At 34.6% G+C, this 15304-nt stretch overlaps 1 protein-coding gene across 1 annotated transcript in view; it reads right to left on the reverse strand.

Moving 5' to 3' along the window:
• Positions 1 to 15304, reverse strand: part of LOC137618077 (uncharacterized) — a 49273-nt gene that overhangs the window by 9128 nt on the left and 24841 nt on the right. The window contains exons 3-5 of the mRNA XM_068348047.1: positions 9185 to 9326; positions 7552 to 7751; positions 4210 to 4362 (exon numbers count right to left, since the gene is read on the reverse strand). Coding sequence (XP_068204148.1) covers positions 4210 to 4362; positions 7552 to 7751; positions 9185 to 9326 — 495 coding nt within the window. The remainder of the gene's footprint in view (positions 1 to 4209; positions 4363 to 7551; positions 7752 to 9184; positions 9327 to 15304) is intronic.

The raw sequence follows: 15304 nt of genomic DNA on the forward strand, positions 1-15304 counted from the left end.
TATATATATATATATATATATATATATATATATATATATATATATATATATATATATATATATATATGTGCGTGTGTGTGTGTGTGTGCATGAGTGCTTACACAACCTATAAGGCCATTCCAAACATGTTTTCACCGAATAACAATAATAAAAAGGATATTAAAATGGATTAACGTATTTATAATTACAACCATGCTTGAACATATAATAGGAGTTTAGAAAAATCAAATAGTTACAGTAAAAAAAAAATTGCAACATGCTTTAAAAAATTTAAAAATAATTATAATTATTAATTGGTAATTCTGTAACCTGAAAAATAAAGATTTTTAAGACTTCATAGGATATAACATTAAAATATTCTAATACAGATATTATGGAATTAATAATTTAAAAATGAAATAAATATTTCAAATGATTAAATTTTACGATATTAAAATATTCTGATTAATACAAATTTTAGGGAATTAATTATTAAAAAATTAATAATTATTTCAAATGATTAAATTTTACATTGAAATATTCTAATAAATTTAAATTTTATGAAACTGATAATTAAAGAATTTAATAAATATTTCAAATTATTAAATTTTACATTGAAATATTCTAATTAACATAAATGTTATGGAATTAATATTCAAAAAATGTAATAAATATTTAAAATAATTAAAGTTTACTACAATAAAATATTCTAATAAATACAAATATGGAATTAATAATTTTTAAAAATGTAATAAATATTTAAAATAATTAAATTTTACTACAATAAAATATTCTAATAAATACAAATATGGAATTAATAATTAAAAAATGTAGTAATATTTCAGATGATAAGATTTTACGCTCTTAAAATATTCTGATTATTACTGATATTATGGAATTAATATTTTTAAAATGTAATAAATATTTAAAATAATTAAATTTTACTACAATAAAATATTCTAATTAATACAAATATGGAATTAATAATTAAAAAATGTAGTAAATATTTCAAATAATTAAATTTTAATACAATAAAATATTCTAATTAATACAGATGTTATGGAATTAATATTTTAAAAATGTAATAAATATTTCAAATAATCAAATTTTACTACAATAGAATATTCTAATAAATACAAATGTTATGGAATTAATATTTTAAAAATGTAATAAATATTTCAAATAATTAAATTTTACTACAATAGAATATTCTAATTAATACAAATATGGAATTAATAATTAAAAAATGTAGTAAATATTTCAAATGATAAAATTTTACGACCTTAAAATATTCTAATTATTACAGATGTTATGGAATTAATATTTTTAAAATGTAATAAATATTTAAAATAATCAAATTTTATTACAATAAAATATTCTAATAAATACAAATATGGAATTAATAATTAAAAAATGTAAATATTTCAAATGATAAAATTTTACGACCTTAAAATATTCTGATTATTACAGATGTTATGGAATTAATATTTATAAAATGTAATAATTATTTCAAATAATTAAATTTCAATACAATAAAATATTCTAATAAAACAAATATGTAATGAATAATTTTAAAAATTTAATAAATTTTAAAATGATTAATTCTTACGTGTTTAATATAATTTTTTGAATTATATTTTTTCATATTAACATAATAATGATTTAAACTATGCCTACAATAGTACAATTAAATCATAATTAATTAATTTGATAAGACTTTACACTGAAAATAATACAATTAAATTAAAGAATATTAAATATAAAATTTTCCTCTATTTTCTTGATAAAATTAATGGGAGGATTATAAAATTATTATAGTACTATACTCAATTTTTTTTAATGAGGCGCATTTGCACTGACTCGCAGCGGTGCCCTTTTAGCTCTGAAAAGTTTCCTGTTATCTGATTGGTTAGAATTATCTTCCCCCAACCAATCAGAAATCAGGAAAAATTTCCGAGCTAAAAGGGCACCCTTGCGATTCTGGGCCAAACTGCCTCACTAAAAAAAATTGACTATACTTCATATTATTTATTAAAATTCTAAAATACTTGAAATTGAATTTTTTTTTTTTTCACAAACACGCGTCCAAAAATGATTCTTTTTCATTCGAAATTTATTTTTGACCAATAGTTTATAATTATTATTACTAGCTAAGCTACAACCTTAACTGGAAAAATATCCCAGTGAGGAAAGGAAACAAGGAAATAAGTAAACTATATTATTATTATTATTATTATCATTATTATTATTATTACAAGCTAAGCTACGACCCTAGTTGGAAAAGCAAGATGCTATAAGCCCAAGGGCTCCAACAGGGAAAAATAGCCCAGTGAGGAAAGGAAACAAGGAAATAAGTAAACATTATTATTATTATTATTATTATTATTATTATTATTATTATTATTACAAGCTAAGCTACAACCCTAGTTGGAAAAGCAAGATGCTATAAGCCCAAGGGCTCCAACAGGGAAAAATAGCCCAGTGAGGAAAGGAAACAAGGAAATAAGTAAACTATATTATTATTATTATTATCATTATTATTATTATTATTACAAGCTAAGCTACAACCCTAGTTGGAAAAGCAAGATGCTATAAGCCCAAGGGACTCCAACAGGGAAAAATAGCCCAGTGAGGAAAGGAAACAAGGAAATAAGTAAACTATATCATTATTATTATTATTATTACAAGCCAAGCTACAACCCTAGTTGGAAAAGCAAGATGCTATAAGCCCAAGAGACTCCAACAGGGAAAAATAGCCCAGTGAGGAAAGGAAACAAGGAAATAAGTAAACTATATCATTATTATTATTATTATTATTACAAGCCAAGCTACAACCCTAGTTGGAAAAGCAAGATGCTATAAGCCCAAGGGACTCCAACAGGGAAAAATAGCCCAGTGAGGAAAGGAAACAAGGAAATAAGTAAACTATATCATTATTATTATTATTATTATTATTATTACAAGCCAAGCTACAACCCTAGTTGGAAAAGCAAGATGCTATAAGCCCAAGGGTTCCAACAGGGAAAAATTTCCCAGTGAAGAAAGGATAAAAGGAAATAAGTAAACTATATCATTACTAATTATTATTATTATCATCATCATCATCATCATCATCATTATTATTATTATTATTATTATTATTATTATTATTATTATTATTACTTCCTAAGCTACAACCCTAGTTGGAAAAGCAGGATGCTATAAGCGCAAGGGCTCCAACAGGGAAAAATAGCCCAGTGTTACATTCTCATAAAGATTAGAACATTTTTAAACTATAGATAATGTTTAATATTGATGATGATTGACACACATTATATATATATATATATATATATATATATATATATATATATATATATATATACATATATAAATGCGCTGAAAGTCAGCAAAAATATGAAGCTTGCATACAAACAATAACTTAACAGTGTACGTACAAATTTGGATGGAAAAATATAGATTTGTCTAATTATGTCCTTACGTTTGAGATAATCATGTAAGCTAATTAATACACACACACACACACACACACACACACACATATATATATATATATATATATATATATATATGCATATATATATATATATATATATATATATATATATATATATATATATATATATATAGTATACATCTTGTCACACACACAAAAGGATAACAGTGGGAAAAGAAGATAAGGTGAAGGATGATATGGAGAGAAGAGGTTTGGTGAAAGAGGAGGCCTTTAATAGAAGGCACTGGAGAGGGCGCATCAGGCAACCGACCCCTTAATGTAGGGGTAATGGCGGGAAAGAAGATAAGGTGAAGGATGATATGGAGAGAAGAGGTTTGGTGAAAGAGGAGGCTTTTGATAGAAGGCACTGGAGAGGGCGCATCAGACAACCGACCCCTTAATGTTGGGATAATGGTGGGAAAGAAGATAAGGTGAAGAATGATATGGAGAGAAGAGGTTTGGTGGAAGAGGAGGCTTTTGATAGAAGGCACTGGAGAGGGCGCATCAGGCAACCGACCCCACAATGTAGGGATAACGGTGGGAAAGAAAAGGTGAAGGATGATATGGAGGGAAGAGGTTTGGTGAAAGAGGAGGCTTTTGATAGAAGGCACTGGAGAGGGCGTATCAGGCAACCGACCCCTTAATGTAGGAGTAACGGCGGGAAAAAAGAATTAGAATAAAACCTAATTACTGTAAGATTCCTATGAAAATCTTCATATTTCTATTTTCATCACCTTTTATCGAGCACCAGAAGCTTTCTGATGAAGTCCTTGGCATCTTCCGAGACGCTTTTGAACGCCTCGTCTTCGAAGTCGTACTTATTTTTGGTCACGTTGGTCATTGTTTCGACGTAGTTGTGGCCCATGAAGGGAGATAAGCCAGATAATCTGTTGATAAAATATCTAGAATAAATACATAATCTTATCTACAATAATGCACACGTGGGAAGAAATTAACTGGCCCTCACACCATGAAAAATTGCAGACTCAGCAAATTTTTGGATCACGTCATAATTAATTCTTGATCAATCCTTGAATAAATTATAACATTATAAATGTAGTTAAGCTAACGGAGATTATATACTCAAATACCTAGAATAAATACATTATCTTATCTAAAATGTGTGCACGCGAGATGAAATTAACAGGCCCTCTCCCCAATAAAAAAATGCTGAGTCTGCAATTTTTTTTTATCAGGTCATAATCAATTTCTGATTTTTGCTCAGACATAAGATAACATTATAAATCTAGTTAAGCTAACAGAGACTACATAATCAAATGCCTAAAATAAATACATAATCTTATGTACAATATGTACACGCGAGATGATATTACCTGGCCCTATCCCCAATAAAAGAAAATGCTGAGTCTGCAAATTTTTTATCAGGTCATAATTAATTCTTGAAACATAGACGAATGATAAATTATAAATCTAGTGACAGTAACAGAGATTATATACTCAAATACCTAGAATAAATACATTACCTTATCTACAATATGTGCACACGGGCAGAAACTAACTGGACCTCTCCCGATAAAAAAGATGCAGAATCAGCAAATTTTCTTTCAAGTCATAATCTATTCTTGAAACATAGACGAATGATAAATCATAAATCTAGTCACTGTAACAGAGATTATATACTCAATATATTCTTCTTTTTCTGCATCTTTTCCCACTTTTATGTGGGGTTGATGTTTCTGGCCAGCGTTCTCTATCTACCTCTGTCCCACACCTCATCCCCGGTTAGTCCCTTTGATCAAAGGTCATCCTTCATACAGTCCACCCACCTTCACTTTGGTCCCCCTCTCCTTCTCCTTCCCTGTACCTCCATCTCCACCACTCTCCTCCCAATGTACTGTTCATCTCTTCTCATACCATACCACCTCAGTCTACTTTCTTGGATCTTATCTGATAGTTTTCTAACTCCTGTGGTACTCGTAATTACCTCATGACATGACCATACCACCTCAGTCTACTTTCTTATAAATAGTATATGAATAATGAATAAAAAAACTATCAGGTTTCACAAACTCTTGGCTTACTCTACTCACAAGACATAGGTGATCACACCAACGCTCCACAGATTTCACAAACTCTTAGCTTACTCTACTCACAAGACATAGGCGATCACACCAACGCTCCACAGATTTCACAAACTCTTAGCTTACTCTACTCACAAGACATACGTGATCACACCAACGCTCCACAGATTTCACAAACTCTTAGCTTAATCTACTCACAAGACATAGGTGATCACACCAACGCTCCACAGATTTCACAAACTCTTAGCTTACTCTACTCACAAGACATAGGTGATCACACCAACGCTCCACAGATTTCACAAACTCTTAGCTTACTCTACTCACAAGACATACGTGATCACACCAACGCTCCACAGATTTCACAAACTCTTAGCTTAATCTACTCACAAGACATAGGTGATCACACCAACGCTCCACAGATTTCACAAACTCTTAGCTTAATCTACTCACAAGACATAGGTGATCACACCAACGCTCCACAGATTTCACAAACTCTTAGCTTAATCTACTCACAAGACATAGGTGATCACACCAACGCTCCACAGATTTCACAAACTCTTAGCTTACTCTACTCACAAGACATACGTGATCACACCAACGCTCCACAGATTTCACAAACTCTTAGCTTAATCTACTCACAAGACATAGGTGATCACACCAACGCTCCACAGATTTCACAAACTCTTAGCTTAATCTACTCACAAGACATACGTGATCACACCAACGCTCCACAGATTTCACAAACTCTTAGCTTACTCTACTCACAAGACATACGTGATCACACCAACGCTCCACAAATCACATCAACGCTCCACAATTTCACAAACTCTTAGCTTAATCTACTCACAAGACATACGCGATCACACCAACGCTCCACAGATTTCACAAACTCTTAGCTTAATCTACTCACAAGACATAGGTGATCACACCAACGCTCCACAGATTTCACAAACTCTTAGCTTACTCTACTCACAAGACATAGGTGATCACACCAACGCTCCACAGATTTCACAAACTCTTAGCTTACTCTACTCACAAGACATACGTGATCACACCAACGCTCCACAGATTTCACGCTCTTAGCTTAATCTACTCACAAGACATAGGTGATCACACCAACGCTCCACAGACTTCACAAACTCTTAGCTTACTCTACTCACAAGACATAGGTGATCACACCAACGCTCCACAGATTTCACAAACTCTTAGCTTACTCTACTCACAAGACATAGGCGATCACACCAACGCTCCACAGATTTCGCAAACTCTTAGCTTAATCTACTCACAAGACATAGGCGATCACACCAACGCTCCACAGATTTCGCAAACTCTTAGCTTACTCTACTCACAAGACATAGGTGATCACACCAACGCTCCACAGATTTCACAAACTCTTAGCTTAATCTACTCACAAGACATAGGTGATCACACCAACGCTCCACAGATTTCACAAACTCTTAGCTTAATCTACTCACAAGACATAGGTGATCACACCAACGCTCCACAGATTTCACACTCTTAGCTTAATCTACTCACAAGACATAGGTGATCACACCAACGCTCCACAGATTTCACAAACTCTTAGCTTACTCTACTCACAAGCCATAGGCGATCACACCAACGCTCCACAGATTTCACAAACTCTTAGCTCAATCTACTCACAAGACATAGGCGATCACACCAACGCTCCACAGATTTCACAAACTCTTAGCTTAATCTACTCACAAGACATAGGTGATCACACCAACGCTCCACAGATTTCACAAACCCTTAGCTTACTCTACTCACAAGACATACGCGATCACACCAACGCTCCACAGATTTCACACTCTTAGCCTAATCTACTCACAAGACATAGGTGATCACACCAACGCTCCAGAGATTTCACACTCTTAGCTTAATCTACTCACAAGACATACGTGATCACACCAACGCTCCACAGATTTCACACTCTTAGCTTAATCTACTCACAAGACATAGGTGATCACACCAACGCTCCACAGAATTCACAAACTCTTAGCTTACTCTACTCACAAGACATAGGTGATCACACCAACGCTCCACATGTCAGTGCCGAAACTGATCGGCTCAAAGTTGACGACTTCTGGAGCCACGAATTCAGGAGTCCCAAACAGAACCTGAAGCTTCTTCCTTGGATCATACTTCCTCGCCAAGCCAAAATCACAGATCTTGATCCTGTTGCCTTCTCTCGAGAGGCATAGAATATTCTCAGGCTGAAAAGGTCAAAAGGCAGTTTTAATAATGTCCTGATATTAAAATGACAATCAGAATGAACCATTTTTTTTTTTTTTAGTTTCTAGGTATATTTTTAAAAAGTGTAAGTCTTTCAAAAGGGACTAACCTAGATATCAAATATAAGAACGTAAAGGCAGTTTTAATAATGTCCTGATATTAAAATGACAATCAGAATGAACCAGTTTTTTTTTTAGTTTCTATGTATATTTTTTTAAAAGTGTAAGTCTTTCAAAAGGGACTAACCTAGATATTAAATATAAGAACGTAAAGGCAGTCTTACTAATTTCCTGATATTAAAATGACAATCTGAACGTTTTTTATTTTATTTTATCTTATTTTTTTTTTTTTTTTTTTTTTTTTTTTTTTTTTTTTTTTTTTTTTTAGCTGTAGCTATATATTTCAAAAGTGCAGGTTTTTCAAAAGGGACTGACCTAGATACTAAATATGAAAAGTTAAGGGCAGGTTTATTAATTTCCTGATATGTAAATGACAATCAGAATGAACAGTTTTTTTTTTTTACAGTTTTTAGCTAAGATATATTTTTTTCAGAAGTGAAAGTTTTTCAAAGGAGACTGACCTAGATATTAAATTAATTAATTAATTAAAAAATGAATGATTGAATGGGATACATTCTTATTTCTAGGTAACATGACCACATTCTCTCTCTCTCTCTCTCTTCTCTCTCTCTCTCTCTCTCTCTCTCTCTCTCTCTCTCTCTCTCTCTCTCTCTCTCTCTCTCTCTCTCTCTCTCTTCTTTGCGTGTGTTTTTATTTTTGTATTTATGTTTATATATATACACTGTGGACTTATGTATACCCATATAACTCCCTAGAAATACAAACACACACACATACACACATATATATATACTGTATATATATATATATATATATATATATATATATATATATATATATATATATATATATATATATATATATATATATATATATATATATATATATATATATGTACAGTATATATATATATATATATATATATATATATATATATATATATATATACATTTATATATATATAAATATATGTATATATATATATATATATATATATATACATATATATATATATATATATATATTTATATGTATATACATATATATATATATATATATATATATATATATATATATATATACATACATATATATATATATATATATATATATATATACATATAAATATATATATATATATATATATATATATATATATATATATATATATATATATATATATATATATACTGTATATATATATATATATATATATATATATATATATATATATATATATATATATATATATATATATATGTGTGTGTGTGTGTGTGTGAGTGTCTGTATGTGTGTGTGTGTGTGCATACATATAAAAGCAAAGGACAAAATACCTTCATGTCTAAATGAAGAATATTCTTCGAATGTATGAACTCGACCCCTTCACAAATCTGCCGGACGAATATGGTGCAAGCCCTTTCCGTTAAGACGAAGTCGTCGTCAATGACACGTTCGAACAATTCACCGCCATCAACGCTGCAAAGAAAAAAGAAAAAAAAGTGAAATTTCAAAACCTTTTCAAAGAATATATACTTATTGATTTATCCACAGGCCTACCATTCTCTCTAGCTGGAGTACACTCGGGCACACTATTCTATCTAATTTATCTTCCTCATGCTTTGTTAGAGTTTTTTTTAGTTTATTTAGGAGATATTTACTATATTATTCTTAAAATATTTATTTTTTCCTTGTTTACTTTCCTCACTAGGCTATTTTCTCTGTTGGAGCCCCTGGGCTTATAGCATTCTGCTTTTCCAACTAGGGTTGTAGCTTAGCAATTAATAATAATAATAATAATAATAATAATGATGTTGATGATGATGATGATGATAATAATAATAATAATAAGAACATGGAATTAAGATCCCACTATAATCTTTAGCTGTGATTGGCTCTACTTTCCTCCTGGAACATATCCTTTCAGACTTGGCTAATATAAGTCATCATTAATTTCGTCCTGGAACAAACCCTTCCACTCTTGGCAAGTATAAGTCACCAGTGTCGCTTCTAGTTGTGTCCTGGAACAAACACTTCCAGACTTGTCAAGTATAAGTCACCGGTGTTGCCTATAATTTTGTCCTGGAACAAACACTTCCAGACTTGGCAAGTATAACTCCCCAATGTCGATTCTAGTTGCGTCCTGGAACAAACACTTCCAGACTTGTCAAGTATAAGTCACCGGTGTCGCCTATAATTTTGTCCTGGAACAAACACTTCCAGACTTGGCAAGTATAACTCACCAGTGTCGATTTTAGTTGTGTCCTGGAACAAACACTTCCAGACTTGTCAAGTATAAGTCACCGGTGTCGCCTATAATTCTGTCCTGGAACAAACACTTCCAGACTTGTCAAGTATAAGTCACCAGTGTCGCTTCTAGTTGTGTCCTGGAACAAACACTTCCAGACTTGTCAAGTATAAGTCACCGGTGTCGCCTATAATTCTGTCCTGGAACAAACACTTCCAGACTTGGCAAGTATAACTCACCAGTGTCGATTCTAGTTGCGTCCTGGAACAAACACTTCCAGACTTGGCAAGTATAACTCACCAGTGTAGATTCTAGTTGCGTCCTGGAACAAACACTTCCAGACTTGTCAAGTATAAGTCACCGGTGTTGCCTATAATTTCGTCCTGGAACAAACCCTTCCACTCTTGGCAAGTATAAGTCACCAGTGTCGCTTCTAGTTGTGTCCTGGAACAAACACTTCCAGACTTGTCAAGTATAAGTCACCGGTGTTGCCTATAATTTTGTCCTGGAACAAACACTTCCAGAATTGGCAAGTATAAGTGGCCAGTGTCGCATCTAATTTTGTCCTGGAGCAAACATTTCCAGACCTGCCAAGTATAAGTCACCGGTGTTGCCTATAAATTTGTCCTGGAACAAACACTTCCAGACTTGGCATGTATAACTCACCAGTGTCGCATCTAATTTTGTCCTGGAGCAAACATTTCCAGACCTGCCAAGTGTAATTCACTGTTGTCGCCTCTAATCTCATCCTGGAACAAACAATTCCAGACTTGGCAAGTACAAGTTACCAGTGTCGCCAATAATTTTGTCCTGGAACAAACACTTCCAGACTTAGCTAATATATGTCACCGGGGTCGCCTCTAATTTCGTCGTGGAACAAACCCTTCCAGACTTTGCTAATATATGTCACCGGCGTCTCCTCTAATTTCGTCGTGGAACAAACCCTTCCAGACTTGGCTAATATATGTTACCAGCATCGCCAACTTACACTTCCAGGAGAAGACACATTTCCTTATCTATGTCGAACCATAAAACATTTCACTTTCTTTCCTTTTTCCCCACAATTATCCCTACATCAAGGGGTCGGTTGACTGATGCAGGCTCTCCAATTACATTTTGTCAAAGGCATCCTCATCCACCAAACCTCATCTCTCCATATCATCCTCCACCTTATCTCTCCATTTAATTCTCCCCTTAACAGGTGCCTCATAAGCCCTCCTCACTCCCTCCCTACCATCTTTCCTCAACACGTGCACACACCATCTCAGCCGTGACATTCTTATCATCTCTGAAATCTTTACTACACCTGCCATTCTCCTTATTCAACCATCCTCCAATCTTTCAAGCAGTGATATTCCCATAATCCACCACAACATTCCCACCTCTATTCTCTCAAGCTACACCTGCCATTCTCCTTATTCAACCATTCTCCAATCTTTCAAGCAGTGATATTCCCATAATCCACCGTAGCATTCCCACCTCTATTCTCTCAAGCTACACCTGCCATTCTCCTTATTCAACCATTCTCCAATCTTTCAAGCAGTGATATTACCATAATCCACCACAACATTCCCATCTTAATTCTCTCAAGCTACATCTGCCATTCTCCTTATTTAACCATTCTCCGATCTTTCAAGCAGTGATATTCCCATAATCCACCACAGCATTCTCATCTCTATTCTCTCAAGCTACACCTGTCATTCTCCTTATTCAATTATTCTCCCATCTTTCAAGCAGTGATATTCCCATAATCCACCACAGCATTCTCATCTCTATTCTCTCAAGCTACACCTGCCATTCTCCTTATTTAACCATTCTCCGATCTGTCAAGCAGTGATATTCCCATAATCCACCACAGCATTCTCATCTCTATTCTCTCAAGCTACACCTGCCATTCTCCTTATTCAATTATTCTCCGATCTTTCAAGCAGTGATATTCCCATAATCCACCACAACATTCCCATCTCTATTCTCTCAAGCTACACCTGCCATTCTCCTTATTCAACCATTCTCCGATCTTTCAAGCAGTGATATTCCCATAATCCACCACAGCATTCTCATCTCTATTCTCTCAAGCTACACCTGCCATTCTCCTTATTTAACCATTCTCCGATCTGTCAAGCAGTGATATTCCCATAATCCACCACAGCATTCTCATCTCTATTCTCTCAAGCTACACCTGCCATTCTCCTTATTCAATTATTCTCCGATCTTTCAAGCAGTGATATTCCCATAATCCACCACAGCATTCTCATCTCTATTCTCTCAAGCTACACCTGCCATTCTCCTTATTCAATTATTCTCCCATCTTTCAAGCAGTGATATTCCCATAATCCACCACAGCATACTCATCTCTATTCTCTCAAGCAACACCTGCCATTCTCCTTATTCAACCATTCTCCGATCTTTCAAGCAGTGATATTCCCATAATCCACCACAGCATTCTCATCTCTATTCTCTCAAGCTACACCTGCCATTCTCCTTATTTAACCATTCTCCGATCTGTCAAGCAGTGATATTCCCATAATCCACCACAGCATTCTCATCTCTATTCTCTCAAGCTACACCTGCCATTCTCCTTATTCAATTATTCTCCGATCTTTCAAGCAGTGATATTCCCATAATCCACCACAACATTCCAATCTCTATTCTCTCAAGCTACACCTGCCATTCTCCTTATTCAACCATTCTCCCATCTTTCAAGCAGTGATATTCCCATAATCCACCACAGCATTCTCATCTCTATTCTCTCAAGCTACACCTGCCATTCTCCTTATTTAACCATTCTCCGATCTGTCAAGCAGTGATATTCCCATAATCCACCACAGCATTCTCATCTCTATTCTCTCAAGCTACACCTGCCATTCTCCTTATTCAATTATTCTCCGATCTTTCAAGCAGTGATATTCCCATAATCCACCACAGCATTCTCATCTCTATTCTCTCAAGCTACACCTGCCATTCTCCTTATTCAACCATTCTCCGATCTTTCAAGCAGTGATATTCCCATAATCCACCACAGCATACTCATCTCTATTCTCTCAAGCAACACCTGCCATTCTCCTTATTCAACCATTCTCCGATCTTTCAAGCAGTGATATTCCCATAATCCACCACAGCATTCTCATCTCTATTCTCTAAAGCTACACCTGCCATTCTCCTTATTCAATTATTCTCCCATCTTTCAAGCAGTGATATTCCCATAATCCACCACAGCATTCTCATCTCTATTCTCTCAAGCTACACCTGCCATTCTCCTTATTCAATTATTCTCCGATCTTTCAAGCAGTGATATTCCCATAATCCACCACAGCATTCTCATCTCTATTCTCTCAAGCTACACCTGCCATTCTCCTTATTTAACCATTCTCCGATCTTTCAAGCAGTGATATTCCCATAATCCACCACAACATTCCAATCTCTATTCTCTCAAGCTACACCTGCCATTCTCCTTATTCAACCATTCTCCCATCTTTCAAGCAGTGATATTCCCATAATCCACCACAGCATTCTCATCTCTATTCTCTCAAGCTACACCTGCCATTCTCCTTATTTAACCATTCTCCGATCTGTCAAGCAGTGATATTCCCATAATCCACCACAGCATTCTCATCTCTATTCTCTCAAGCTACACCTGCCATTCTCCTTATTCAATTATTCTCCGATCTTTCAAGCAGTGATATTCCCATAATCCACCACAGCATTCTCATCTCTATTCTCTCAAGCTACACCTGCCATTCTCCTTATTCAACCATTCTCCGATCTTTCAAGCAGTGATATTCCCATAATCCACCACAGCATACTCATCTCTATTCTCTCAAGCAACACCTGCCATTCTCCTTATTCAACCATTCTCCGATCTTTCAAGCAGTGATATTCCCATAATCCACCACAGCATTCTCATCTCTATTCTCTAAAGCTACACCTGCCATTCTCCTTATTCAATTATTCTCCCATCTTTCAAGCAGTGATATTCCCATAATCCACCACAACATTCTCATCTCTATTCTCTCAAGCTACACCTGCCATTCTCCTTATTTAACCATTCTCCGATCTTTCAAGCAGTGATATTCCCATAATCCACCACAACATTCCCATCTCTATTCTCTCAAGCTACACCTGCCATTCTCCTTATTCAATTATTCTCCCATCTTTCAAGCAGTGATATTCCCATAATCCACCACAACATTCCCATCTCTATTCTCTCAAGCTACACCTGCCATTCTCCTTATTCAATTATTCTCCCATCTTTCAAGCAGTGATATTCCCATAATCCACCACAGCATTCCCACCTCTATTCTCTCAAGCTACACCTGCCATTCTCCTTATTCAATTATTCTCCGATCTTTCAAGCAGTGATATTCCCATAATCCACCACAGCATTCTCATCTCTATTCTCTCAAGCTACACCTGCCATTCTCCTTATTCAACCATTCTCCGATCTTTCAAGCAGTAATATTCCCATAATCCACCACAGCATACTCATCTCTATTCTCTCAAGCAACACCTGCCATTCTCCTTATTCAACCATTCTCCGATCTTTCAAGCAGTGATATTCCCATAATCCACCACAACATTCTCATCTCTATTCTCTCAAGCTACACCTGCCATTCTCCTTATTCAATTATTCTCCCATCTTTCAAGCAGTGATATTCCCATAATCCACCACAGCATTCCCACCTCTATTCTCTCAAGCTACACCTGCCATTCTCCTTATTCAATTATTCTCCCATCTTTCAAGCAGTGATATTCCCATAATCCACCACAACATTCCCATCTCTATTCTCTCAAGCTACACCTGCCATTCTCCTTATTCAATTATTCTCCCATCTTTCAAGCAGTGATATTCCCATAATCCACCACAACATTCCCATCTCTATTCTCTCAAGCTACACCTGACATTCTCCTTATTCAATTATTCTCCCATCTTTCAAGCAGTGATATTCCCATAATCCACCACAGCATTCTCATCTCTATTCTCTCAAGCTACACCTGCCATTCTCCTTATTCAATTATTCTCCCATCTTTCAAGCAGTGATATTCCCATAATCCACCACAGCATTCTCATCTCTATTCTCTCAAGCTACACCTGCCATTCTCCTTATTCAATTATTCTCCCATCTTTCAAGCAGTGATATTCCCATAATCCACCACAGCATTCTCATCTCTATTCTCTCAAGCTACACCTGCCATTCTCCTTATTCAATTA

This window comes from Palaemon carinicauda, chromosome 24, assembly GCF_036898095.1.
Source record: "Palaemon carinicauda isolate YSFRI2023 chromosome 24, ASM3689809v2, whole genome shotgun sequence".
NCBI classification, from domain to species: Eukaryota; Metazoa; Arthropoda; class Malacostraca; order Decapoda; family Palaemonidae; genus Palaemon; species Palaemon carinicauda.